The sequence below is a fragment of the Musa acuminata genome, chromosome BXJ1-10 (assembly GCF_036884655.1).
Source record: "Musa acuminata AAA Group cultivar baxijiao chromosome BXJ1-10, Cavendish_Baxijiao_AAA, whole genome shotgun sequence".
NCBI lineage: Eukaryota > Viridiplantae > Streptophyta > Magnoliopsida > Zingiberales > Musaceae > Musa > Musa acuminata.
Genome location: NC_088336.1, coordinates 20,625,606 through 20,652,500, shown reverse-complemented (window position 1 = coordinate 20,652,500; position 26,895 = coordinate 20,625,606). Strand labels below are relative to the sequence as shown.

Sequence of the window (26,895 nt, the reverse complement as noted above, 5' to 3'; positions counted from 1 at the left end):
TCATTTTGACTGTCCCCAAAAAAAAAAAGAAATATGGTTTATTAATTTTACGTTTGACTTTAACTTTAAAGGTTTAAACTAAAATGTAAATGATTAATAAAATTGTTATGTACATTGTATATCAACAAAAAAAAAAATAAATTTATAATATTTAATTTACATATCGATACATAAATTCATATATACATGGATCTACCGATCAACTCATTATACTTGATATATTTAAAGAATATGTATACCATTCATAATTTAAGAGTTTTAAATGGGATAAGAAAATTGTAAAAATCCAACACCTTATTATCTATTCTTAAATCAATTTAATTTTTATTTGACACATATTATGAAACTAAATTAGGTATCATTATCTCTCTCGCTGATATATGTATGGTTATCTGTGATATAATAATAGATATTTTTTTATTTTTATCGATGTAAAATTAAATCTCTCTCCTAATATAATTTTGATATCATTCTTATGACGATCCGATTCTATAGGATGATTAACCCATTAACACCAAATGAAGACGACAATGATACATGTGGTTTAAGCTCACATTTATACCGTTAACATTGTATGTACTGTGATATAATAATAGATACTTTTTTATTCTCATCGGTTCAAAATTAAATCTCTCTCCTAATATAATTTTGATATCATTCATATGATTCTATAGGATGATTAACCCATTAATACCAAATAAAGACGTTATGAATGTGGTGTTATTGGTTCAAAATTTGATGTCTAAATAGTAGATTGGATTTGAATTTTAGGTTTATAATGACAGTAGCTCGCATTTCCTGTAGCGTCAAATGCATATTTGTACCATTAAAAATAACGAAAAAAAGAAAAGAGGAATCTTTGATGACACTATCGGATTGTCCATTAGCTACTACAAAGAATCTTTTCTCTCTCCCCCAATCTTGTCAGAATAATTATGAGAGAATATAGCACACATACCCAAACAACCTTCTGAACCCTAAATTTGCGGTATCTGTGCAAAACATCGACATCAGAAGAAACATCAACGAACGTGCTTCCACCACGTGGCGGACAAGAAGGAAATCCCACGAAGAAGAAGGAGTCTGTCCGTCCATCTTCGTGTTTTCTGCACCATCAAAAGGTACGAACTATAATTAAAGAAGGAAAAAAAGGGCATCAATTCACGTCATGACGACGACAAGAGCGTGCATGGGAGGGCAGCTTGTACGCGCCACGTGTCGCCTTCTGGCTGGGATTTGATGAGGCGCTTGCACGCTGTTGTTTACCTAACTAAAACGCCCCTTGGTTTGACTGAAAATAACAAGCATGCCATTGCCTGATGGATGATTAACAATTCATTTTAGGTTGGAAGGGGGAAAAAATTAAAAATTCAGGGGATTAATTTGGAAAAAAAAATATATTTTGAAAGATAAAATAAGAATTGAAATGGGTGTGATGTGAAATTGAGGATGGAAAAGAAGATTTTATTCTTTCATCTCTTTGAGTATACAGAACACTAAGATTTCAATTGTTATGATTTGTTAATATAATATTAGTTGTATGTGTGATGATCTCTCTAGAATTTTAATCAACTATAAAACTATTTTTTTTTTAAATTTAGATTTCAATTGTTTGATGTGTTGTAGACAACGACCAACTTAGATCCAATCTTCTATAATTCGAGTAGGGAAAATAATCTATAAAAATTATGTTAAGAGTATGTTCGATAAAATTCTTTTAATACTTTAAGTCAGTATGAGATTTGGAGGATACAAGAGTAATAAAAAAAAGAATCTTATGAGATTCAATCCATTGTCAAGAATAAACTATTATATATCATGAAAGCCAATAAATCATGTATTTGCAAGGTGATTATGTTAGATCTTGACCACTATTAAGCTATGAAATTATGGTTATGGGGGAGTGGTCCACATTGATGTTGGAAATTATAGATTAACATGTTAAACAATTATGCTGACATCATATCGGAAGCAACGGATCGTCGAACCAATGTGTCAATTTGATTATGTGCTTGATACGGTACGATGTTATTGGATATTCATATATCGTAACCTCTTATCAATTTCATTTGTAAAAAGATATATTAATTTAGTATATCTTATGCCATAATTATAGTGACCATCGTGGATTTAGTAAAACCTTGAGTTCCAATTTTAGTTGATACTATGTTTACCTATCAAAATTTATGATTTTATCAAGTCGAATCATATGGTCAATATTATTTTTTTATCTCACTTATTAGGGTTTGAAACCTCACCCAATGCTACTTAGCTATTAAAATATTTATTAAATTCCATATTTAACATCCTATCTTTTTGTAAAAAAATATATATTATTTTTTAATAATAGGAGACAGAGTTGGTACCATATTGGTCTGATAAACAAAGGAAAAAGATATCAGATTAAAATTTTAATTTTGGATATTGTGATTATAGCACAAAAGTAAGTGAAATATATGTGTGTGTGAAGTCGCTTCTACAAATCATCTCGCGTTACCATAATATAAATCTTTTTTCCTTTCAAAATTCCAAGTACCAAAAAAAAGAAAAAAAAAACACAGATCGAAATAAAATGAAAAAGAAAACAGTAAAAGAAACTTAGAAGATTCCGATCCAACTCGGCGACTCGGATCGCCGCGTGGGACGCGTGTCTCCGCGCGACGCGTTACGCGAGGACTCGAGGCTGATATTTCCCGGTTCACCTGAACCGGACGGGTTTCGTCCGACCGTCTTCCTCACTTGTGGTGTGTATAAAAATGGACGTCTCTCTCGCTCTTTCTCAACTTTGTTCTCATCTTCCACAGGGCTGGAGATCTGCGAAAGGAGGAGAGAGAGAGAGAGAGAGAGAGAGAGAGAACGGAAATGGGACCGTCGGTGGCGGGTATCGGGCTGGACCTGAATCTCTGCGCCATGACAACCGTCGGCGGCTTCCTCGAGGAGGCGGCGGCCGCGGTCGAGAGCGTAGACAGCAAGGTCGCGAAACTGGAGGAGTCCGTGAGAAGTCTAGAAGAGGAGAGGAGAAAGATCGAGGCTTTCAAGCGCGAGCTCCCTCTCTGTATGCTTCTCATCACTGATGGTACGGAGTTTATGTAATTTTTAGATTTCTGAGCGATTTTTGATGTAAAAGTTGGATTTTTATGCTTCGACGGAAAAAATTTTTGAGCTGCAGTAATAGAGGGGTTGAAGAAGGAGCTTGAGAGGTGCCGAGGCGAGAGATTCGCTCATGCCTGCGAAGAGCACAATTCCATTAACAGTAAGTGCGGTGAGGAGGGAGGGGTGAAGCTGGAATCAGAGAGCAAGAACAAGATCAGCTGGATGAGTTCCGCACAGCTGTGGACTACAGTGAATAACAATAAGGATGATTATAGCATCACAGAAGAGGTATAGAGGATAAGAGGAATTTTGATGGCAGTTTCTTTGGATTAAGTTGCTTCCGCTTTTTTGATGCTTTGTGTTGTTCTGTTTCCTTCTGAAGTGATTGTTTGCTTGTGATGGCAGAGAAATGCAAAAGCCGCTCGCCGTGAGGAGGAGAGCTTGTTCTCAGAATCCAAAAGCCGGAGGCCGGTGGGCGCATTCGTGCCGTTTAAAGGCATGTCTCCGTTTGTGATGAACTCTAAGGAGGAGGTGAAGCCGAGAGTGATGTTGCCTGACCTCCCTCTGCAGTCACCTGCGGTCAGAAACGCCTTTTGCCCTATTTCTGCCGCCGCGGAGGACCATTCTCTCAGTCTCTCGGGTTCTCAGGGAGTTGGTGGAGCTGCGGCATCGGCCCTGGCGATGGCAGGCACCTGCCTTAGCTTGCAGGTGCAGCAGCAGCAGCAGCAGCAGCCACCAAGAAAAGCAAGGCGTTGCTGGTCGCCAGAGCTGCATCGCCGGTTTGTCCTTGCTCTCGAACAACTCGGTGGTGCTCAAGGTTGTCTTAATTTCTCGTATTCTCTCACGTATCAAGAATAGCCTCAAAATTTCTCATACTACAGTTCTAATTTCCTTGACATAGGTAACCGGAAAAGAAATATGTACAAGTATATTGAAGGAACAAGGCATTCATGATTCTTGTTTACAATGATCTGACTGTAGTTATTTTTATGCCGGAGTTAATCCATCACGACTGATCTGATTTCGATGTTCTTGACGCAGTGGCTACTCCAAAACAAATCAGGGAACTGATGCAGGTGGATGGCCTCACCAATGATGAAGTGAAGAGCCACCTGCAGGTGCTTTCTAAATCCTACATCTTTCTTCTCGTGGTTTCCTAATTCTTAATCTCCATTATTTGTCACTGAATTGACATGATGTTCTTGTTTTCTGCCTCAGAAATATCGGTTGCATGCGCGAAAAATGCCTAATTCTTCACCTATTGTTGATCAACCAGTTGTGGTTTTAAGAGGACTGTGGGTTCCTCCAGAGAATTACACTACTTCACCACAGCAGAGTGTTTCACTTTCTGGCTCTCCTCAAAGCCCTCTTCAGCTAGCTGGATCTAATCTAGCAGTATCTGCTACTGCTGGAGATAGCTGTGAAGAAGATGGGAGGTCAGAGTGCTGTAACTGGACATGGGGGGAAGTGTCTGCTGAACATATTTAGCAGGAGGTTTTAGAATCAGAGAGTTACTATGTGAAGAGAGGATTTTAGGTGAACTATGAAGAGTGACATATTACTCCCATTGTATAGAGATAGATATTTCAGAGTTTTGAAGAACTTGCAGGATCTGATCAGATTGGAGAATGATATGAGAAAAAGGGATCACTTGTGCTGAGTAGAGGAGTCTTAGAGTTCATCCTAAAGTGTTTTTGGTAGCTCATGAGTTTTCTTCCTTAATTTTTGGACCCGGAAAAGCCGAGAGTTGGTTTTTGATGTTTGAACATCTCTTATTAGTGCCACTTCCTCTTGAACGAAAACACAAAAGAGGTTCTGCTGGTTTTGCACATGATGTGTCTTAGAATTTTTCAGCCAAAGTTTGGTTGTGTTCCAATTTTTATCGATGTCACAGGAAATAATACTACGTTGGTGCTGATGCTATCGAACAATTAAGATTGTGGTCTGTTCTATGATCTCAGTTCTTGGCCTGATATGAGATTAGCAGAAAGTTATAGGTACAGCTGATCTGAAACTAATGTTAAGATTTAAAATTTTGTACTGTACCAATGTACCGAGCTTTGCTCGATATCATATGCTACGTCTAATTTAAACATAAAATCCTCCAAAAATACCTGAAAAAAAAGGTTAGGATATAATTTTTAGTATAGATTTAGTAAAATCATAAGAATAGTGTCACGTATCTTTTTCAGAGGAATAACTTTATGCAAAATTTATAATTTTGATCAAATATATATCAAATTATGATGAAATCATCATTAAATATATTAATCACATGATTAATATAATTAATTATTTATTAATTTTTTTAATACTATAAACATATGAAACACCCTAATTGGTATAAAGACATTGAATTGATCCAAAATTAATATTAAATTATCATTAAAATCACTAATCATAATATTAAATAATTTTAATAAAATATAATTAAACCTATTTTATCATCATAAATATGTGAAACATATGAAAGAAATATTAAATATGTAATTTTGATTAAAGAAAAGAATACATACCTCTTGATTAAATTTTTTTTTCTTAATCCTCTCAAATTAGTCTCGATTTAATTCATAAATCATTATTTTGTAGAGTTTATGAGAGCAAATGTGAGAATAAGAAAAAGAATACAAGAAAAAATAAATTTGAGATAGTTTAAGAGGGTGAGAGTGAAATAAAGGAAGGATGTGTTTAAAAACCCGTGAGAAAGGGTTCCAACAATCAAATTGAACTTAGAATACTGTTACATATTAGTAATGGTCAAAATTTCGATCATTACCACCTGATACAAACTCGTATCATCCGATGCGGAGCTATATCAAGCGTATCACACGGTAATGAGTAGTTTGCGTACTGTTGACGAACCGATATGTACTACTCGGTACTAGCGTTATGGTTTGAAATTTCAATCCCTAATTGAGTTTTTTTTTTTGTTTCCTACAGGAAATTACTTCAAAAATACTCTGGCCTTTTCTTTTTCATGGCTTTCTTAGTTCTTAGATCCTTATGGTATCAGAGTATTATCAGTACCATTTTCTTCTAACTTTGAGACAATATTATCTCATTCTATCTTTCATGATCAGTTGGGATGAACATCCTCCACCAGTGATTATTTCATGGTGTGTTATCACTCCTCTGTTCATGAGGCCAGATGTTTGTAACATTGAAGGTTGCAGCTTTTTCTTATACATTAGAATTGCTTAAAACTTCAAATAATTTTGCAGCATTTAATATGAAATGCCACAATCTTTCAGAACCAGCACTCTTAACATGCTACCCATACACTTACTGCAATATAATCTTTGCTTCTTTTTCCTCACTGCTTATCAAGCTCATCTGCATTGTTTGCTATATAGAAGAGCAGAGAAGACCTAATTTTTGCATCTGCTCATGACGTAGGACCAAAGCATCAAACATCTTTTCAGATACAGAGGTGTCTCCTGTAGAGAACTAAGTCATGTTTTCTGCATGTATCTGCTTTGAGTGACAGAATGGAACCTCCCATGGACTCTTACCTAGTAGTTGCCAGTGGAATGCCCATTTACCTCACCTGATATCCCCAGCTGCCATCTGAGATCTTCCAACACTTCTTTGTTGACCTTGTCTTTAGCTATTGCTCATGACAACATTTACTTTTATGTCTCATCAACCATTTGCATTCCTGAGTGAGGAATATTAGGACCAACTCTAGATACAGAATCAGGAGGGTTAAAAGATCAATGAGTTTGTCCTAAGACTCTCAGTATAAGAGAAGCTGTTTATGTTCATGCTGCCATTTGCTAGATGTTGAGATACCCAATTCTTCAAATGGCCATCAGCATCAATAGCCAAAGCCACCAGTGCAAAAGCTCCCAAGTACTCAACAGAAATGGAGATGAATGAAACCCTCTTTATTCTCTTCCATTATGGACATCCTAAGATACAGATAGGAGCAAAAGAAAGAAATTTGTTTAGAGAATTTATAAGAAAAAGGAAAATAATAATTGTGGCTGGTGGAAGATAGATAGTTCCTTGTGCAATAAAAGGGCTCTCTATCAACCCAACAATTAACACTTAATCATATACCATCAATAACATAATTAAAGAACAGCCAAAAAATAAAAAAAATAATAGTTAAAGATCACATAGTTGAAGAAGGTATTAAACCAGTTGAAATGATCATATACAATCTCAACTCGATAATGTAGGTCACTTCTTGGACTAAACTATCAGGCATCAAATAAGAATGCACCGTGATCACAGGCAAATTAAGTTTTAAGATAACACCTGTCAGCAATGAGGGTTTACATACAAAGATTATTATGATAAAGTCATATTTACATTGACTCGGCATCCCAAACTCAAATACACATTTACAGGTAAAACATTTAGAGATGTTAAAGGATCAATTGACAGTATTCATATGAACACACAAAGAAACATAGACAATTCCTACAAATAATACATTGCGTGATATAATGAACAACATAGCGTGCAACATATCAACTTTGCTTTGAAGTATTTGTACGTACTTGAACATGGTCCAAATCAATTCGTTTCCACCACAGATAAACAATTGATGACAGTATTATCACAGCAGCTGCACAGCCTGCTGCAATTCCTACAATAATTCCAGCCCTTCTCTCATTGTTGCTTGATGATGTTGGTGACGGTGTGAAATGATCTTCTGGTAAAACAGAAAAGCAAGCAGAGAGAATGCTATTTTATGTTGCACATAAAAACAAAAATAAAGAAGAAATGACAGTTGAAGATAGAACCTCGGGTAACATTTATTGCAGACACCAATGGCCCATAAGTTCCTTCGGCTGGTATGCAACAAGTTCCTCTTCCAGACCAGAGCAAATGTATATCCAATATGTTGTTGGCAACAGTGATTTTGTAGGTCTTATTATAAGGTTTTTTAGATCCTTTTGCCTCCGCAATTATATTAAAATCTTGTTCAACTAATTGATTCTGCACATTGTTCACATAAGCAAAATGCAATGAAGTTATCTCATGCACCTTTTTTCTCCCAATAGTTTATATTCAAATCTAGAAAGTACCTGAATATAAATGTTAAATATCCGCCTTCCTAGACCAGTCCAAGATGGTGTATCATCCATGACAATCTCAGCAAAGAGGAGTTCCACCTTGTAAGTTCCATTTTGCAAACCAACCACATAATATCTCAAGGACCTTGTTGAAATTCGTGCTGTTTGATATAACTTTGGCATGGGTTCATCTGTGTTCACTATAAAATTGGAACCATTGGACTTTGAAATGAAAGATTGACTACTGCTCACAGCCCATCGATGGTTACTGCTAATGTAAAAGTCTGCCATTCCTAGAGGTGTAGTGTCACTAAAGAAATCAATTCCTGACAAAGACAACTCTTTCCCACCGCAATTAACAGAAAATGAACCCACAGCAGCTGCATTGAGAAGTTGGAATGAGACTACACATACTGTAAGGAATTCAAAAGATAGCATATCTGGGCAATGAATGATTTATATGAACTATGTACATTGCCAAAATAAACTGGAATAAGCACAGTGATATTTTGATTAGCCATGCCAGTCATTGCTTATATATATTTCCTCGACTTACTTTGCAATTTGTAGAATTGTTTAGACTTTGGTATGCAAACTGAGATTTTGAAGACGAAAGGATGAAGCCTTATAATATTATGGGTCTAATTGTTAGCCTAAAACATAGAAGAAACAAAAAAAAAGCAAAATTTCCTTCCCGTTGATAAGATCATAGCATTATCTTATAATATTTTTTATGAAACCAAAGTCTGAAAATAAAAATTGTAGGCATATAATAGGCTAAATCATAATTTGATACCATACACCAACAACCAGTCCTCTATGTGAAATGAGTATGAGTCAGACGTAATAAATGAACTAAATTTGTTGATGAACCCATTGATTTGCTTGCACTCTTCTGCATTAACAAGGAGCAATAATTAGTTCTTGCAGTTAATTAATTATAGCCAATCAGATATGAAGATTCATATGATCACTACTCAGGTAAATGCTACCCTGGATTCTTCTTTCTTCAGGTTGATAAGATCCCCATCATAACAATATAATGGATAGGACTAATTCAATAAATGATAAAATAATAAACACTGAAGTTAAAGTGATAAAAAGAAAATGCAACTCAAATATGTCTGACGATGTGCAAACTTGATAGTGATAGATAATAAATAATTAACAGGCACGAGAGCTATGATGCATCAAAAAGCACATTACCACATACAGCGATAGTTGCTACTGCATGGACTTGATTCCATTTCAATGCATTTCAGAAAAGGTTGGCTGCATCATGAAAGAAGAACTACTCAATTAGTACTCAACATTGGCATTGACAATATATCAGAAACATTTCTGTTGGTAACTTTGTCGATTATAAATGTGGCACAGTTGTTCTAAATTGGCTGCACATGATGTGATCATGGCTTGAACTGCACAATGACCACTGTTTATTTTATAGCTTCTGTAGACCATTGAAATATGCTCTAATTAAAAGATGTCCCTGCCCTTTTGAAGGCACATTTTGCTCCCTACTGTTGGTGATCATGCACCCATAAATTTATGACACTAAGCACCTAAATACATCTTTCTAGTATTTTTACAATGGTGCAGATAGTAGAATATGTTGCAGTCCAAAGAAAATCATAAAATAATCACTGTTGATGCCTTGATGGCCACCAATAAGCATACAAACAACAATAGCAACAAATCCTAATGTCTCAACCATTCGGAGTCAATTATATAGATTGAGCTTTGTGCAAATCAATATCCTTAATTAAATAAAAACATTAAAATATTTACTTATGATTTCTAATAAAATTTTTCTAGGTCCATACCATCTTAGATAATTTTTCATCATTTTATCCCCTACCCTGTCAAGGTTACGTGTAAATGCTCTCTAATACAAATATTTTCTTTTCAACTTTTCCTATTAACTTCACACATTCTTTAAAGAATAGACCTTCAATTATCAACCTATAAAATGGCAGTGATACTTGCAGGGTACTTGAAAATGCCATAATATGTTTGTAGGGTTCTGGTCCAGCACAACAGTAGGAAGAGGAATTAATGTTTATAAGATCTCCCTGGAGGTTGAGCCTCTGGATAATCTGTATATCACAGATTCACCACATTGTCACTAAAAAGGAAAATCCCCCTAATTTTGATTTATAACTTTGTCCTACTTAGGCTGTCATGTGTTGTTACTTTGGTGTTCATTTTTTTTTCGGTGGCATAGTTTGAATTATTGAAAATGGTTGATCAGGTCAATAATTAAATGTCAAATCATAGTCAGCAGACTAAGGCTTTTCCCAAACTTATGTTTCCTTTTTTTCTCTCTCTGGACCATGCTCAAGAAACCCAATAGTTCGAACCTAATAGTGAATAGATTATATTATACACTCAGTAATACTTCTAGATAGATACATGCTCCTAGAAAAGGAAACATAGAAGTAATAAACTATCTCGAGTCCCATAGCCTTATAGATGCTCTCTTTCTTGTACAAAAGAGCAGAAGAATCTAACAGTAACATCATGCCCTCTTTGAAATCAGTTTGACTAATGTTACACCTAAAATAATTTTGATACCACACCTGAACCGATTTTGGCTAACTATGGACAGCCTAGGCAAGGCAAGTCAAAACCCAAGGCACACATGGGGGGTTGTGACCAGCACCTGGGATGCCCAAAGCCTATGAACAGCCAATGGGAGGGTGCCACGTTCCATATTAGCTTTTCAATCATGCATGGTAAACTCTGTAGACAATGGATATAATTTAACTAATTAGTGGAAATCCTAGTTGGACTAAATCTTGGAACAGTCCCACCTTATTTAATTAAAGCAGTCATATCTCCATTAAATTGTATTCCAAGGGATTCTAAATCATGGATTTAAATGTCACCTGGATTGGTACATATTGGATAATATGCAGTTATGCACAGGTCCAATGCAATATGGGCATGCAGACTGCCCTATACTTCGTTGTCCGACAAAAAGCCAGGCCTTACTGCCCAGTTTAGAACATAAACCAGGCCTGAACTAGGTGAAAAGCTCACCTGTGGCGACCAGACTCTGAATAGCAAATACATCTTTCTAATATTTTTGCAATGGTGCAGATTGTAGAATATGTTGCAATACAAAGAAAATCATAAAATAATTGCTGTTGATGCCTTGATGGCCACCAATAAACATACAAACAACAATAGCAACAAATCCTAATGTCTCAACCATTTGGAGTCAATTATATAGATTGAGCTTTGTGCAAATCAATATCCTTAACTAAATAAAAACATTAAAATATTTACTTATGATTTCTAATAAAATTTTTGTAGGTCCATACCATCTTAGATAATTTTTCATCATTTTAGCCCCTACCCTGTCAAGGTTACGTGTAAATGCTCTCTAATACAAATATTTTCTTTTCAACCTTTCCTATTAACTTCACACATTCTTGAAAGAATAGACCTTCAATTGTCAGCCTATAAATTGACAGTGATACTTGCAGGGTACTTGGAAATGTCATAATACGTTTGCAAGGTTCTGGTCCAGCACAACAGTGGGATGAGGAATTAATGTTTATAAGATCTCCCTGGAGATTGAGCCTCTGGATAATCTGTATATCACAGGTTCACCACATGTCACTGAAGAACAAGGAAAATCCCCCTAATTTTGATTTATGACTTTGTCCTACTTAGGCTGTCATGTGTTGTTGCTTTGGTGTTCATTTTTTTTCGGTGGCATAGCTTGAATTATTGAAAATGGTTGATCAGGTCAATAATTAAATGTCAAATCATAGTCAGCAGACTAAGGCTTTTCCCAAGCATATGTTTCCTTTTTTTCTCTCTCCGGACCATCCTCAAGAAACCCAATAGTTTGAACCTAACAGTGACTAGATTATATTATACACTCGGTAATACTTCTAGATAGATACATGCTCCTACAAAAGGAAACATAGAAGTAGTAAACTATCTCAAGTCCCATAGCCTTATAGATGCTCTCTTTCTTGTACAAAAGAGCAGAAGAATCTAACAGTAACATCATGCCCTCTTTGCAATCAGTTTGACTAATGTTACACCTAAAAACATTTTGATACCACACCTGAACTGATTTTGGCTAACTATGGACAGCCTAGGCAAGGCAAGTCAAAACCCAAGGCACACATGGGGGGTTGTGACCAGCACCTGGGATGCCCAAAGCCAATGAACAGCCAATGGGAGGGTGCCACGTTCCATATTAGCCTTTCAATCATGCATGGTAAACTTTGTAGACAATGGATACAATTTAACTAATTAATGGAAATCCTAGTTGGACTAAATCTTGGAACAGTCCAACCTTATTTAATTAAAGCAGTCATATCGTCATACCGTACCGTACTGGAGTTTCGACCCGGGCTCGGTATGGTATGGTACCGGTGTACCAGGCGGTACACCAGGGCGTACCGATAATTTTATATTATTTTTGTATACTGTAGCAGTGCTACAGTGTAATATTGTAGCAGTACCGGGCGGTCCGCGTACCGAGTACCTGTCGGACCGGTACGTACCGCCCCGTACAGGTGGTACGCTTTGGTACGGCAGACACTGTTCTAAATCATGGATTTAAATGTCACCTGGATTGGTACATATTGGATAATATGCAGTTATGCACAGGTCCATTGCAATATGGGCATGCAGACTGCTCTATACTTGGTTGCCCGGCAAAAAGCCAGGCCTTACTGCCCGGTTTAGAACATAAACCAGGCCTGAACTACATGAAAAGCTCACCTGTGGCGACCAGACTCTGAATAGACCTGTTAAGTCTCCTATGAATTGTACAAGAGAAGGATAATTTTTTGTATGTCCATTGATGTTTCTGATCAGATTCATAATACAGCATACATAGAAGTTTTGATTACATTTTCTTGATTTAGGATTTATAATATAGTATTCAGATTCTGCATGTGCAACTTTTGGAATGGCCAAATCCAAAGACATTTTTTAATTAGGATAAACACAGATAATTAACCAAACACAAAAATGCTCTCAACTCCTAATAATTCTTGCTTTCCAACCCAATGTCATTTTGATTAATAACTAGTTAGGTTGGGTGTACCTCACTGTTTAAAATGTTAATCAGACTAGTGCATATCCACTGGTATTTATTGGTTCAACCAAGCAGTAAGGGAACCATCCAACTCAATATACTACTCATTTTTCTTTATATATAATTTTATTCAGTGATATGAGCAGTACAATTAGCATACAACCTGAAATATTAACACGGCACTAGGTTAACATGGCCCCATTACACCAGCAGGCATGTTTGAAAATGGTTTTTTGGTTTATTTTGACCACCAATGGTATATTTTCAGCAGCCTAAAGATGGTAGCTAACTTTGAACAAACATTTGTTACTTTTGAGGTTTTACAGGGATGTATATGTAAAATCATGATTTTGAGAATATATTCTAGCACTCTTCTCACTTTTGCCAGTTTTTAACCTCAACCTTCATCCCCAAAATACTTCTTCATGTTGTGCTAACATCTCAGGCTCTACCTCCAGATTTGTTTTTTTTTTTTCTTTCTCTTTTGCCCAGTACCTATCTTGCCAAAGTTCTTCCTCCTCAACAGCTTTAATTTTGTCTCTGGTATCCATTAAATTTAGATAAACATCCTACCTCTTCTTTTCTTACTTTCTTATATCACTCAGCTTCTTCAATCAAGAAGCCATGATGCCTCCAAATGACACCCCTTTTTGAAGACATGATTTTAGTATACATTAAAATATTGCTTCTGGCTGGATGCACTTGTACAGCAGCAAGGTAACCTTTCCCTCCTGTTAACCTGCCTCCTAGGTTTTGCTGCAGATTTCACCTTGTCTTAGCCCCAAATATTCTCTCACCAGGATCCATGGAAATACACATTATCTTATTGTTTGTATCAAGCTGATAATTAGCAATATTATATACATGAAGTCTAATTTATTTTGTGTTGTTCTCTATTTCTGACCCCCATTTTTAACTGGCACTCCTATGTGGCCTTGCCCTTATGGTAATTCTAAATCTTATTCGTTTTGCATGTTTTTCAGAAATTAATTTCAAATGCATATGTAACTAAATGAGAAGAACCATAACAAATTTTTTACCTTTTGTTCACCCATAAACTAAATCTAACTAAGAAAAAAAAAATGTGACTCAAAAGAAAATATTTAGTAGCACCTTTATATTCCATATACGAGAGAGCCGCAACAAAGTGAAATATGTGCAGATAAGAAGTTATCAAAGAATTGTAACAAAGTGAAACATATGCAGATGTTTCTTCTGTATTATAGTAGTTAAACATCCAGTAATTCAGTAATAGTAATCAATCTGTAAATAGCTTACCTACCTATCACTTTGTTTGTTCATTGAAGTTCCAATGTAATTCCTAATAGAAAATGAAACAAGAACAAAAAACAAAGTCAAAACAGGTGTATCAAAATGGTATTGCAAGAAAAGAAAGATATCACATACATTGATAACTCTTCCCTTAAATCACTGCTACTAAAAGATCCAGAGATATTGTTGAAGGAAACATCTCTGCCAATCATGTCAAGGACATACATCAAAAGTTTGCACATGATATGCCGAGAATTAACAGAAATGGAATTGATGATACTTGAAGAATGCAACTAGAGATAAATGAAAACAGAAACCAAAACAGAAATTCTATCATTCAAGTATAGATAGATTGTATCCTATGTAGACTCGTTTCAGGTGTCCTATATAATTTATGCAGCTGACATAAGATCTGCTTGTGTGATGTTTGAGAATCAAATGTACTAAAAGACTTTCAGCTGCACCCTTACTGAATTTATTCATTAAGCCCAAATGGCTACCACAACTTGGGGGGTCATATGTGACGATACGATAACAGTTTCTGAGCTCCTCACTGGCATACCATTAATGTTTCATTAAGGATTCTGGAGCTCTCCCTAGTATATTCCTTGCCACCTCGACTGAGTTTTTAAGCTCCATTCTCTATTTATTAATTGATTAATTGAGATCTTAAGCTCTTTTGTGGTGAGGTATCCATGTGAAGGGATCATCCTTCATGACTAGGGAGGAGGTTGAGCACTTTTCCACATTAGTTCAAGGCTTGCCTTTGTCCAAAAGAATATGCATTAGTAAGCTGGAGAACAGGGACCTTAACCATCACAATGGATAGTCATTGTAGTAGCACATGAACACAGTCGTAGAGGTGGCATAGAGTCCATAGACTAAACATGAAATGGTGATTATCCACAGAAGTCATCCACATGGAAGACTGTTTCTGTGTAGCACTTCATCTAGCATATTGTTCTTATATCAAGGATTAAAGGCTTGTCACTATTAGAATAAGGTTAATGATGGGGCTTCTTGGAGCCAAGAGGAAAGGTCTAATGTCAAGATTGTGGGAGAGAAACAAAGTGGTAATGCCAATAGCTTGTTGTACCAGTCCACACTGCTCAGTATGAAACATATGCACCAGCTAGACGGAACATCAGCAATTCAATACACAAATACATATATTGTAATATGACCCAAATGTTAGACCACGGTATACCAACCGGTACAGGTGGGAACTTGTTTGATACAAGTCAGCATTGGTACAATACGTATCATATAGGTCCTGACAGAAAGTGAGAGAAACTGACAGAGAGAGGAAGATTACCTCTCTCTCTCATGGTCATCTCTCACATGCCACTCGCTGTCTCAGGTTATCACATTTTTGTCAAAAGAATCTATCAAGGTTGTGAAAATTTGGAAGTAGGAGCAAGTTCATTGTGTGCTGGACATGATATGATAGACTTGTCTAAGACTGAAATGTTGGATTTTATGCAGGGTGGGGATAGAGGCAGTTCATTCTTCATATAGCTGTTTATGAAAGTTAGATAGAACAGGTCTATATTCTACTCAAGGTCTATAATGTTGTAGTATACCACTCGGTATGGGCAGTACATACCAGTTTGATACGAGATGATACGCGGACTACCCTATATCAGGTAGCCTATGTTATATGACCCTGTATCATTCGATATGGGGTCTGTACCAGTCGAAATGATCGAAATCCGATCATTATCGACCTGTACTGGTCGGTAACGGTTGGATTTCAATTGATACCAATCAAGGGCTAGGATTGATATGATTCAAATGTTCCATTTTACTATTTGAACCACTAGAAAGGGTTTTTAAACCCTTTTTACATCCTCATTCTCTCCTCTTTCGCTCTTCTGACTTTATTTGATCTCTTAGTCACTTTCTCATTTGCATATTTCTTTCATATTTGCACGCTCTTAAACTCCACAAAGCTATGATTTGTGGATTGGATCAAACTTGGAAGGCTAATTAGGAAGGATTAACACATAAATTAGAAGAACTCTATAATCAAAGGTATATATCACTATTCTTTCCTAATTTAGATTATTTTTTGCTAATTTTAAACTAATTTATATTTATTTCTTACTTAAAAACTCTAATATTTTTTTTTTCTATTTTTTAGAAAGTTTTGGAGCTATTTTTTGTCATTTTCCTATGCCATCGACATACCTCGTCGTGCCAACACATGATACACTAGTATGGGCAGTACGTACCATACCACCAGCCCACCGGTGCACCGATTCAAACTGGTAAGGTGAATCATGATTCTACCTAATACCTATACAAAAGGTTGGAACTTATCTTAATTCAAGATTATAAAGTTGATATGGACTTATTTAACCTTCACTCATGTCTTCCATCTTTTTCATTATTGAAAATTTACTCGTACCATATTTACAGTCATTGAGACAAACTGGACAGGCATAGTTTGAAATGATGGAAATAATGGTTGATAGGTTGATATTGAGCTTGAATTTTGCAAAGAGAAAGTTACATGAGCAGGTACAGAGTAAGGATCTCCATGGTGAGGTTTTGTTCTTGATTGTCTTTGCTTAGCATTAAGCATTACTCAGTTTTAGTACATAAAAATCAATCATTTGTTTAGTTTACTGAATAATAGATTGAAAATTAAGCAATGTAAATATTGCTAACAGTAAAGTTCTATTTAAGTTATAAGCACTTGTATAATCTAGAGCCAAGGTATACGACTGAGTTTGTGGCCTTAGCCCAATGAGAATTAGTTCTTTCCTTCTATATTTAGTCTATCCCAATTTGAATTTCAGTGGATATCAGAGTCTGAGTCATACTACATCTAAAGAAGTAGCAGTGTGCAGATGTGACTTGTGAGTGTACTAGGTAAATATTATCTAGATTGCACAAAATAGGAGCTTTAAAACCAAGAGCCTACAAGGAAGCAAAAGCAGAAAAGATACAGAATTGAAACAGCTTTGCAAAATCTGCTTCTTCTTAGGTTCTAAAATATTTCCATGTATCACTATGAAAACAGTATAAAGGAAGAAACAGAAAGCTAAAATGAGGAACAACGAAATGGTTTTTTCCTTGAATAACCCCAAGACATGTGCAATCTAAGAAAATGTAAAATCTATTGAAGAATTGAACAACAAGCGTAAAGGATGAAAAAAATCCTTGATGCACCATTACTTCTAGCAGTGACTAAAAAAATGTCACATGGTCTTACCCAGAAAGACCATGTAGGATGACTTAACTCTAGAAGAGTAATAAGCAGTGCTATTATTTGGCAAATCCGGTTGGATGAGAAAAGGTTATTATATGAATTTCCTTAATCATTTGGGCTTGGCTTTTCAAAGGTCAACGAAACCTTTGGTACCAGTAAACTTAAAATTCATGATCACAAAATTATATTTAAAATTTTATGAATCATGGAAAAAATATTTATAACACCATGATAATTATATTTGAATACTCCAAGAAAGTTGTAAACAACATAAACAAATAATCAAGCAATTATTGAACTTACACTGTAGTCAGATGTTTATTTTCAGTTAAAACTTCACTAGGAAATAAATCACTTAGCGCGTTGTTCCCCAGAAACCTGCTCCAAGACAATGAAAGAAAAAAAAGTGATGCAGGTTCAAAATGTATCTATAAATCTCAAACTTCTGTGTCAGCAACAAACATAGTTTTCAAGACAATTTTGAAGTGCTTGCAGTCAAAATGAACTTATTGTCACATATGAATTATTTACTGCAGATCATCAGGCAGCTAATGTATGCTGTTATACAAGGTTGCTTTTCTCCCTCTAATGTAAATAGTTAAGTCATTCAAAATATATATCCCTATATATATACACAACCAGAACATGCACTAAAAATCAAAATAACACACCTGAAAAGTGATATGAAAACCTAAAAAGAACTGACATTTAAGAATTGTGTGCTTCATGGATCTGTATAGGCAATAATATTGGATCAGGCCACATCCGATACATTCATTTGTCAATATGAAAAGCCAGCAAAGTCATATAAAAAGCTGTAGATGTTGTGTCTTGTGTCAAGTGCAATTATTATAAAACACACAGAACTTGTAGAATTTGTAGGATGATGTATAATTATTATATTCTGAATTATGTATGTGGAGCATTGACCTTATAAATAAGCTAGCTACTTGTTTACACATTCATTTCCACAACTATAATATGCAATAAGTTTCATAATTTTAAATGCGAGCTTAACCCAAGGGTCCCAAGTTCATAAAAATGTTTAAATACTGAGTGTCCATACACAATCTTATTAATGTTGCAGGTGGATATGTAAACTGATAGTTGTGAGGACTATGAGACTAATGAGTGAGATGTATTGAGAAAGAGATCTCTTTTAAGCTTTGGGACATTTGTTGTATTATGAGGAACTTGTTACTATAGTAATAATATGAATATTCAGAATTTGCACTTTCATATATGATATTGATGTCATGCTACCAACTTCCTTTAGTTTTCTAATATGATGTTATGGTTATGATGTTATGTTATGGTTATGTGTATCATGATCATAGAAAAATCATGGATATAATGCCAACACTTGACGACTCATGGAAAGCATAGTTGCCCTTCAATTCTATTCAGGGCTGGGGCATCAAACATGTTTCCAAGGAAGAACAAACTATAAATTATATGAGCACTGTATTTTAAAACTGAGGTTCTCCTTTTTTGCTACCATTTGATGCACAATGTTTAAAATTTCAGAAACCCAACTTTATTCATTGGATTCTAGCATCCAGCGTAAATACTTACAAGATAAATTCATCATCTGACTCTTCCGTCATTCAGTTTGCAAGATTGCCCAGTCAACTTTGTCCATACAAACATATCAGATTTGTATAAGCATTTAAGGAATTTTTCCTATTCCAATCAAGATTTTCAAGCCAATTATTGTTCAGCTATTTATCAATGTTCCATAATATACAACCTTTATGACTAAAATATTCTAAATGTGAAAAGAATGTGAAACTTGCCAAATAGGTAAGAAGAGAAGCTTTGTCTCAAACAATTTTATAGAAAACAGCAACTTAGTAGTAGAAATTGTTAATAGATATGCCAAGAACAAGCAAATGGTGATAGACGAGATAAATAAATTTTGAGATCCAAAACATTTTTTGGCTCACTTACAAATGAGTTATGAGACACCTAATTTGAATAGAGAAAAGATTAAGAAATGATAGAACTCACAGATATCGTAAGGTAGCAAGCTTTCCAAATAAGTTTGGAATAGAACCATGCAATTTGTTGAAACTTAAGTCCCTGAAAGGTAAGCTTGCATCATCTCAAAGGATCTAGAAAAATTCTCCATTCACAAACTGAATAAGAGAATTTGTTCAAAACATTAAGTAAATATTCATATCTATAAAAGTATGGTTGATGCTAAGAGATGGATATAATTGATATATTTTCATTGCTTATTAGATTTGGATGTCCATAACATGCAAAAAACTATATGCAACTTGCAATAGTGTGTTGTCTTTTATTAGAGTATAAATTTTGTGAACATCATTATAAAAAATTGGCAATTGAAACAGTTCAGTATGATATGGCTCATGTTGACCAAAAATTCAATTCCATGGGCACAATTGCCACAAGCTTAGAAGTGGATAAAGAAATGGAGGAGCCCAAGTCAGATCCATTTGACATTGGGTTTTAACAAGATGATTGGAACTTGATGATAGACTGGCTAAGCAGAAACCAAGATGGTCTATTACTCGAAAACACAGTAGATTGATGGTGTTTATCTCAGTTTATTTTGGAAGAGACCAAGGACAACCGGCAGAATGAACCACCTCAGTATGAGGGCCAGGGCCAGATGCTAAGCAATGGTCAAGTCATAGGCAGTCAGCTTTTCGTGGCCCATGGTACAACAAGTTAACCTCAATCATGCCTATAACATGGCTAGGAGAAAGGTTGGTCATAGCACTTAGTTGACTTCTTAAATATCGTTAAGGAGTAAATGTTATAGGAGCATGATCATACCCTTTGTCCATCTAATTCCAGTATTTGTGAGGTTCAGAATGATAATACTAAGGTAAAAAGTAAGATGTCTATGAAAATAGTGGTCAAGGTTGGGGGCTTTACATTCCTAATATGAAAAATACAAAGAGACTAAGAGAGAGCATGGATTAAGAATTAATGTTTTGTTAATGCCAAGTAAGATGATGGTTATAGCACCATATCATCCATGATATTAGTTAATGCAAGGAAAAACAAACTTCATAAGTTTGGTCTTAGTTTGGAATATGACATCAATAATTGGTCTTAGTTTGCTAAATAACAGTGTTCATATGGCTCATCATAACTGTATAATCATGGCAATTTGACTGCTAAACCATCATTATCAACACTTAAAACTAGTTCCACGCTGGCAGTCATAGCAAGACTATTTACCTATCATACCAATAAATTAGCTAGTACCAGAACTAAACTTAGTGACCAAGATGCCACGACTTATGCTAGTTTGGTATAACAGAGGGCCAGAGGCACAATCTATCAAATTCAAATATTGTGGGAGCAATATTATTCATGGGTTCTTCAAAACTCTAAGCATAATCTCCAACCATGTGATGTTGAAACCCAGACCACCCTCCCTATACAACACAATATTCCTTTAGGTGGTATAATCCACCCAATGGTAAGTCATGACTTCTATAGTGGTCATGTATTCACAAATATTTCACTTGCATATTTGTGACAGATGGGTGGTACGTGCATCATGTGCTAACTTTATGCATTGTAGAAGTTTTTATGTATTAATATATTCATAGCAGGTCATAGAAACTTTTTTTGTTCATTGTCTAAGGCAATAAAAAAACAGGGTATAATAGGGTTTTGATGGTTGAGAACTAGTTTATAAAGTAGAATACCAATTCTGTGCCAGTCCGACTGACAACTGGCATTAATACCATATCAAGATTTCAGTCCTTGACTCAAGTGACTATTAAGACATTGGCTGAACAAATCAAGACATACTAGAACATATCGTCAATATGATTGTTTTATGCTCTTTACAGCTGTCCTATTTGTAATCTATCACTCAAATTGGAGTATTTCGATTAAAGTGCTGACGCAATCGATAACTGAATTATGTACCTACTACCAACATAGCCATGCACAACCGTAAGTCCTGATATATATGGTGATTGGTTCATAGGCAAGTCAAAGTTCTTACACAAGGAATATATAAGTTGTTTCCTCCAAAAGGGTCATATTAAGATCTCAAAGCACCCTAGACTTTCAACTAGAAATGTCATATTAAAGTGAACCTCTCAATTGTTAGGCTGGGCAAGTTAATGTGATTCCGTTAAACTAAACAATTTAAAAGAAAGTGAGAAATCCAAGTTGCTAAAGTAGATGAGCCAAAGCAAAGTAACCATGTTAACAGGAAATTAAAAGCAAATCAACCTCCAAGTTATCAACGTAGATAAGTTAAAGCAATGCAACTATCACATTGTTAAACTAGACAAAACAAAGCAGCGATCACTTCAAGTTGTTAAAGTAGGTAATTGGAAACAAACTCAAATTCCAGGTCCCTAGATTGAGAGCTTAAAATGTAAGATGAATCTGCACACTCCTAAATAAAAATTATCATGTTTTCTATCACATTGATGTAGAAGTTGAAGATGGTTTCAAATTTTCAATAAAACTGACAAAGTAACACCCATTTATTACCATAATTCTATTATTCTGTTCAAATTGAAATTATATAGATGATGGTATACCCTTTGCTGGCAATGTACCAAATTGCATGTCCCAAGCTTCCCACAATCAATTTCTAACACAGAGTTAACTAGAATATTACAATCTCTCTGGTGTATTCGTCAAAGCTTAACACGTCACATAGCACAAAATTATTGCCTGTGATATGTGGCATGTGAGACTAATGGAAACAATGATGGTGACTTCACATCATGGCGTGCCTATTGCAATACCCATGAGAACCTTTTACTATTGGGCCTACTATCAGCATATCAGTAGTGTTAGGTCGACAATGTGACCAATAGAACCAATATTACTATCCAACTCAATAGTTCCACTGGTTCAACAGTTCAGATAGAACAAGCCTCAAATTATGTTGCCTAAAATACTTCAAAGCTCAAGTTATTAACAGTGAGCCTATCAAGCATTATATTCTAATAAAATCTGCCTTCCACTAAGAGGAGCATCATACACATGGACCAGATATAATGTTAAGAAAGAAAAGCTTAGTTTCTTTATCCATTTTCTTCACTATTTTCCCATTTTAGTTTGATCCTTTAATAAATATAAAAGTTGGACTAAAAGCATGAATCAGTTTCAAAATTACTTTTCTATGTGTGAGATCTTGCTGATGATACTCATTTCACAGCATTTAACTTATATATATTAAGAGAAGAGTGACCAACATTTGAGAGGAAAATGGGACTTTGGGGTTGCATGGATAACTATATATTCACATGTACAAGTTGATCAAGATTCAGAAATGAGACAGGGTAGGAGATATGGGAACATGGTGCAAATTGATTTTACTAATTGCATTGTTGTGAAAATATGAAAGATAAGAAGGAATTGTAGGAAGTGGCTTTATAAATAAAGAAAATAGCTTCTACTTTCCTGTAACATTATAAAATGATGCTGTAGAATAAAGTCAAAGACTCAAAATGTTTAATGTGTCTAACATGTGAAAATGACTAACTCTGTGCATAGGAATGTAGGTTCCATGTAGCATTACCTGCCTCTAACTGTGAAAATCTACAGAATGCATTGTGACATATTTATTGTAATTCACAGAGAAGATTTGGAAGTCCAAGTAGCATTTCTCCTCAAACATTATGAGAAATTAATTTTAGTTGTTTGTGTATTGCATTAACTATTGTCAATTCCCATTGACTTGTTAAATATCAACAATCAAATCCTATGAAAAGAAAGAATACAATATTTGCAGGATAACTTACAGGTAAGTTAGGTTGGAGAAGTTTGCAAGAAAAGGGGGAATTTCATCAGCAACTTGACAGTTTCTCAAAGAACTATAATCATAACACATCAGTAATGTCAATGGTTTCAACCGATAAATATACCAAATATTTCGTTTGAAAAAACTAAGATATGTATAACTTACAGAGTGAACAAGCTTTTCATATTCTCTAAGAATGATAAATTAGAATCTGCACCTGATAGATCACCAAGTTTTCTGAAGAAAATGGTAGTGATAAGTGAACTTGATCAGATATATCACTTAATTCTGTGTACTATCTTCTGAGATGAATAATAAAAAAAATGAAAATTGACAAGCCTCCTAGTAAAATCAATTAAAGGAATGACTACTTGCCAAAAAATGGAAGAAAACAAAACGATGGCATAGACGTTCAGAAATTCATCTGAGAAACAAAGAACACAAAAATGAAAAATATGATTCAACACAGTTCAGAACAAGATGTTCTACACAGTTAATAAGTTGCTTCAAACAGCATAATACAGTTTCCTCAATACTTTACCTCACTCAAACTGTAACTCCTAGATTTATCACATTAAATTTCTTACTACTGATGGGGAAATTTACATATTAAATATGTACTAGCTATACTTTTTAGAGTTACATGGAAGGATACAGACAACTTCTTTGACAGCACAGACATTAAAAACAAGTTTTAGGATTTAGTTAATAAGACCTATTTGGAAAGCAAAGACCAACTGAAATTTTGCATACATACAGAGTTTCCAGCTTTGTTAGTGCTGAGAGCTTTTTGGGGATAGGTCCTTCAAGGAATGTCCCATATATCTGTCTGTAAAGAAGAAAACATGACAAAGATATGCATGATTATGTGTATCTGGTATTTATAAGCAAACATGCACAGGTACACCAAAAATATTGGCCTACAGATCTGTGAGATTAGTAAGCTGTCCAATGGACTCTGGCAAATTTCCAGTGAAGTCATTATCAAAAGCCCATCTGCAATAAAGAAAACTCATATGAACTCCCCTATTCTTCCTTGCAGTCAATATCAAATAGGTGCATGTAGAGGTACAGAAAGGACATTTAGCATGAACACAATATTCTAGAGATGTTAGATAGATCAGATGGAAAATTACACAACGACGGGAGGTACTTACAGCGTCTTAAGACTTGTCATATTTGCCAAGTCACTGGGAAGTGGTCCACTCAACCCACTGCTGTCAATGTACCTAATGAAATGATGAACATTTAATATATCAAATGCTAATACTAATATAAGTTCATTTCTATTTTTCACTTTGATATATTGTAAATATACTTCTGGCAAATTGCTTCTTTTTTTTTTTTGCTTTCATCAAGTCAGGTACTAAATTATGAATCCCAAACAGATGTGATAAATTCCTAGAAATAATTCTTAGACTATGGAAACTAATATTGCAGAAATCTAAATTGATACTACACATACAATTGCTCCAGCAAGGTAAGGCTCCCAACTGTACTGGGAATGCTCCCAGAGAATCTGTTTGTACCCAAACTTCTGAAAACATCAGCGTAACAATAAATTATTTCACAGAACTATTTCTTCTGATTCGGCCACCAATGCAAGTGCCAAAAGAGAGAGAGAGAGAGAGAGAGAGATCTCGTCTTACAGATAAGTCAAATTAGTCAGGTTGCCAATACTTGGAGTAATATTACCCGAAAATTGATTTTTGTCCAAGCTCCTAAGTGATGCATTAAAAACAAATCAAGAGTCAATCAATATAATGGATGGAGTTACTGATTCACATAAAAGGAGGAGAATTAACAGAAAGAATGTTAAGAATTACAAGATACGTAAGCGTTTGAGTTTGTGAATGTCTTCGGGGATTGAACCATTCAAAATGTTGCGACTCAAGTTCCTGCATCCACAAACTTTAAAGCTCAGTGTGAATTCATGCTAGATGTAAGATAATTTTACAACATAACTTATGGTACAAAACGGAAGAACATACTACATAAACTAGTTAGTAAATTTCAACTAATATCTATGCTACATCGCTAGCTCTGTCAACTATGCTTCGATTAAAGAAAAAAAATCACGGTAAGACTCTCTCTCTCTCTCTCTCTCTCTCTCTCTCTCTCTAGTGATCAAGAAGAAAAAAGAGAGCTCACAAAAAAACAAAAAGAGAGAGCTCACAGGTTGACAAGATTGGTCAGATTGAAGAGGGCATCCGGAATCGTACCAGAGACATTCATTTCAAAAACCTTCCTGCAGCCACCAGAGAACGTCATTAGGGAGGCAATAATGGTACCAAGAAGCTCGATTACCGAGAGGAGGACCCAGGGCGAAGAGATACACTCACAATTCGATGATGCTGCAGCTGTTGTTTGGTTCGCAGCTGCAGTTGATCCAGGCATTCTCACCGTCTCGCCTCCACGGTTTAAGGCGGTCGCAGGGATCAATCGACAGTAACTTCTCCCAGGTAGTTATTCTCCATCGTTTCTGAATATTTCTTAATGCTTCCTCTGAAGACAGAAATAACAAGAACAGAAACTAAAGTTAAAGATGAACTGGAAGTCGTCAAAAGAACAAACACGAGAGATCATGGAAAGAGTGGAGACTCTCGGTCGCATTTGTGTAGCTCAGCCCACCACCACCCGGGGTTATAATCGAGAAGACGAAGGCAAAGAGGAAGATGAAGAATCGCATTTGCGGCACCATCTCTCAAGTGCGCAAGAAGAAGAAGAAGAAGAAGAGATTGAAGGGTGGATTAACTCATTGCAGGGTTGACTGTAGAGCAGAATGGGAATTGGGGTTGGTTATTGATGATGGCCTTTCGGGTTGAGAGCGAGAGAGAGAGAGAGGTCGTCGTCAGGGCGGGTGGCGAGGGAAGAGTGGTCGGAAGGGCTGATTCTTTCGCCGGTTTTGACCGTTTAATTGATTGTGTTTTTTTATGTATTTGTTGAGTTGGATATTTTTTTAGTCGATAAAAATAAATGAGGAGAGCAAAACTTTCCATACCGCACACTCAGGTCGCAAGTTCCCCTGAAGCGCATCGCAGGACGCAGCTCACAAAAAAAATATACTCCATCCTTGATAAATGGATTATTTGGAAATATATATATACACATTTATTATTCTTATATATAGATATAATAATAATAATATACGAAGTCTACGGTTGACGCTTCTGTGCTGGTCAACATCAATTCATATCAGATAAAGTGGAGTGGAAAACATGCATGATGCGAGTGGCGGCTGGATTTGCTTTACCAGGTCTTCGAAGGCTACCAAAGCTCGTCTCATTCCGCATTTGATAATAAGTAGAACAAGTATATATAAAAGACAAAATGAAAAATGTTTTATTTTACCAGTTAATGATGCTTGAGAAAATAGGTTGGTTAGATGATTTTTTTTTTTTTACTCTCATATATATATAATATCCTTTTACAGGAACTGTTCCAAATATCTTTCCCTCTT

General features: G+C 35.4%; 2 protein-coding genes across 6 annotated transcripts; one reads left to right on the top strand and one right to left on the bottom strand.

Moving 5' to 3' along the window:
* Positions 1-2,798: 2,798 nt before the first annotated feature.
* On the top strand, positions 2,799-5,016 carry LOC104000409 (transcription factor HHO2). 2 transcript variants are annotated; one of them, XM_065085462.1, is made up of 6 exons: positions 2,799-3,076; positions 3,170-3,381; positions 3,499-3,672; positions 3,742-3,910; positions 4,135-4,211; positions 4,312-5,016. In XM_065085462.1, exons 1-6 carry the CDS (start codon positions 2,863-2,865, stop codon positions 4,579-4,581), a joined length of 1,116 nt encoding a protein of 371 aa, XP_064941534.1. In that variant the 5' UTR covers positions 2,799-2,862; the 3' UTR covers positions 4,582-5,016. The 2 variants fall into 2 exon arrangements, with proteins under 2 accessions (XP_064941534.1, XP_009420714.2); XM_009422439.3 differs by having other exon boundaries at positions 3,499-3,910.
* A 1,303-nt stretch (positions 5,017-6,319) lies between these two features.
* LOC135582408 (probable LRR receptor-like serine/threonine-protein kinase At1g56140) lies at positions 6,320-26,344 on the bottom strand. Of its 4 annotated transcripts, XM_065086298.1 has the most exons (20): positions 26,037-26,341; positions 25,778-25,940; positions 25,612-25,683; positions 25,262-25,333; positions 25,085-25,156; positions 24,901-24,972; positions 24,593-24,664; positions 24,360-24,431; positions 24,193-24,264; positions 23,601-23,672; positions 23,437-23,508; positions 19,688-19,759; positions 17,981-18,055; positions 14,596-14,661; positions 14,471-14,509; positions 9,334-9,392; positions 8,133-8,500; positions 7,848-8,043; positions 7,602-7,756; positions 6,320-7,004 (listed from the first exon to the last, which is right to left on the bottom strand). In XM_065086298.1, exons 1-20 carry the CDS (start codon positions 26,134-26,136, stop codon positions 6,981-6,983), a joined length of 1,965 nt encoding a protein of 654 aa, XP_064942370.1. In that variant the 5' UTR covers positions 26,137-26,341; the 3' UTR covers positions 6,320-6,980. The 4 variants fall into 4 exon arrangements, with proteins under 4 accessions (XP_064942370.1, XP_064942369.1, XP_064942371.1 ...); XM_065086297.1 differs by lacking the exon at positions 6,320-7,004 and having other exon boundaries at positions 7,367-7,756; XM_065086299.1 differs by lacking the exons at positions 6,320-7,004; positions 23,437-23,508 and having other exon boundaries at positions 7,367-7,756; positions 26,037-26,342.
* Between the last annotated feature and the right edge of the window lie 551 nt (positions 26,345-26,895).

Coding starts and splice junctions, on each gene's coding strand:
- LOC104000409 (XM_009422439.3), top strand. CDS start 2,863: ATGGGACCGTCGGTGGCGGGTATCGGGCTGGACCTGAATCTCTGCGCC. Junction 3,077..3,169: donor TATGCTTCTCATCACTGATG/GTACGGAGTTTA, acceptor TTTGAGCTGCAG/TAATAGAGGGGTTGAAGAAG. Junction 3,382..3,498: donor ATTATAGCATCACAGAAGAG/GTATAGAGGATA, acceptor TTGTGATGGCAG/AGAAATGCAAAAGCCGCTCG.
- LOC135582408 (XM_065086297.1), bottom strand. CDS start 26,136: ATGGTGCCGCAAATGCGATTCTTCATCTTCCTCTTTGCCTTCGTCTTC. Junction 24,432..24,592: donor ATGACAAGTCTTAAGACGCT/GTAAGTACCTCC, acceptor TCTTTATTGCAG/ATGGGCTTTTGATAATGACT. Junction 8,501..9,333: donor ATGCAGTAGCAACTATCGCT/GTATGTGGTAAT, acceptor TTCTCAATGCAG/CTGCTGTGGGTTCATTTTCT.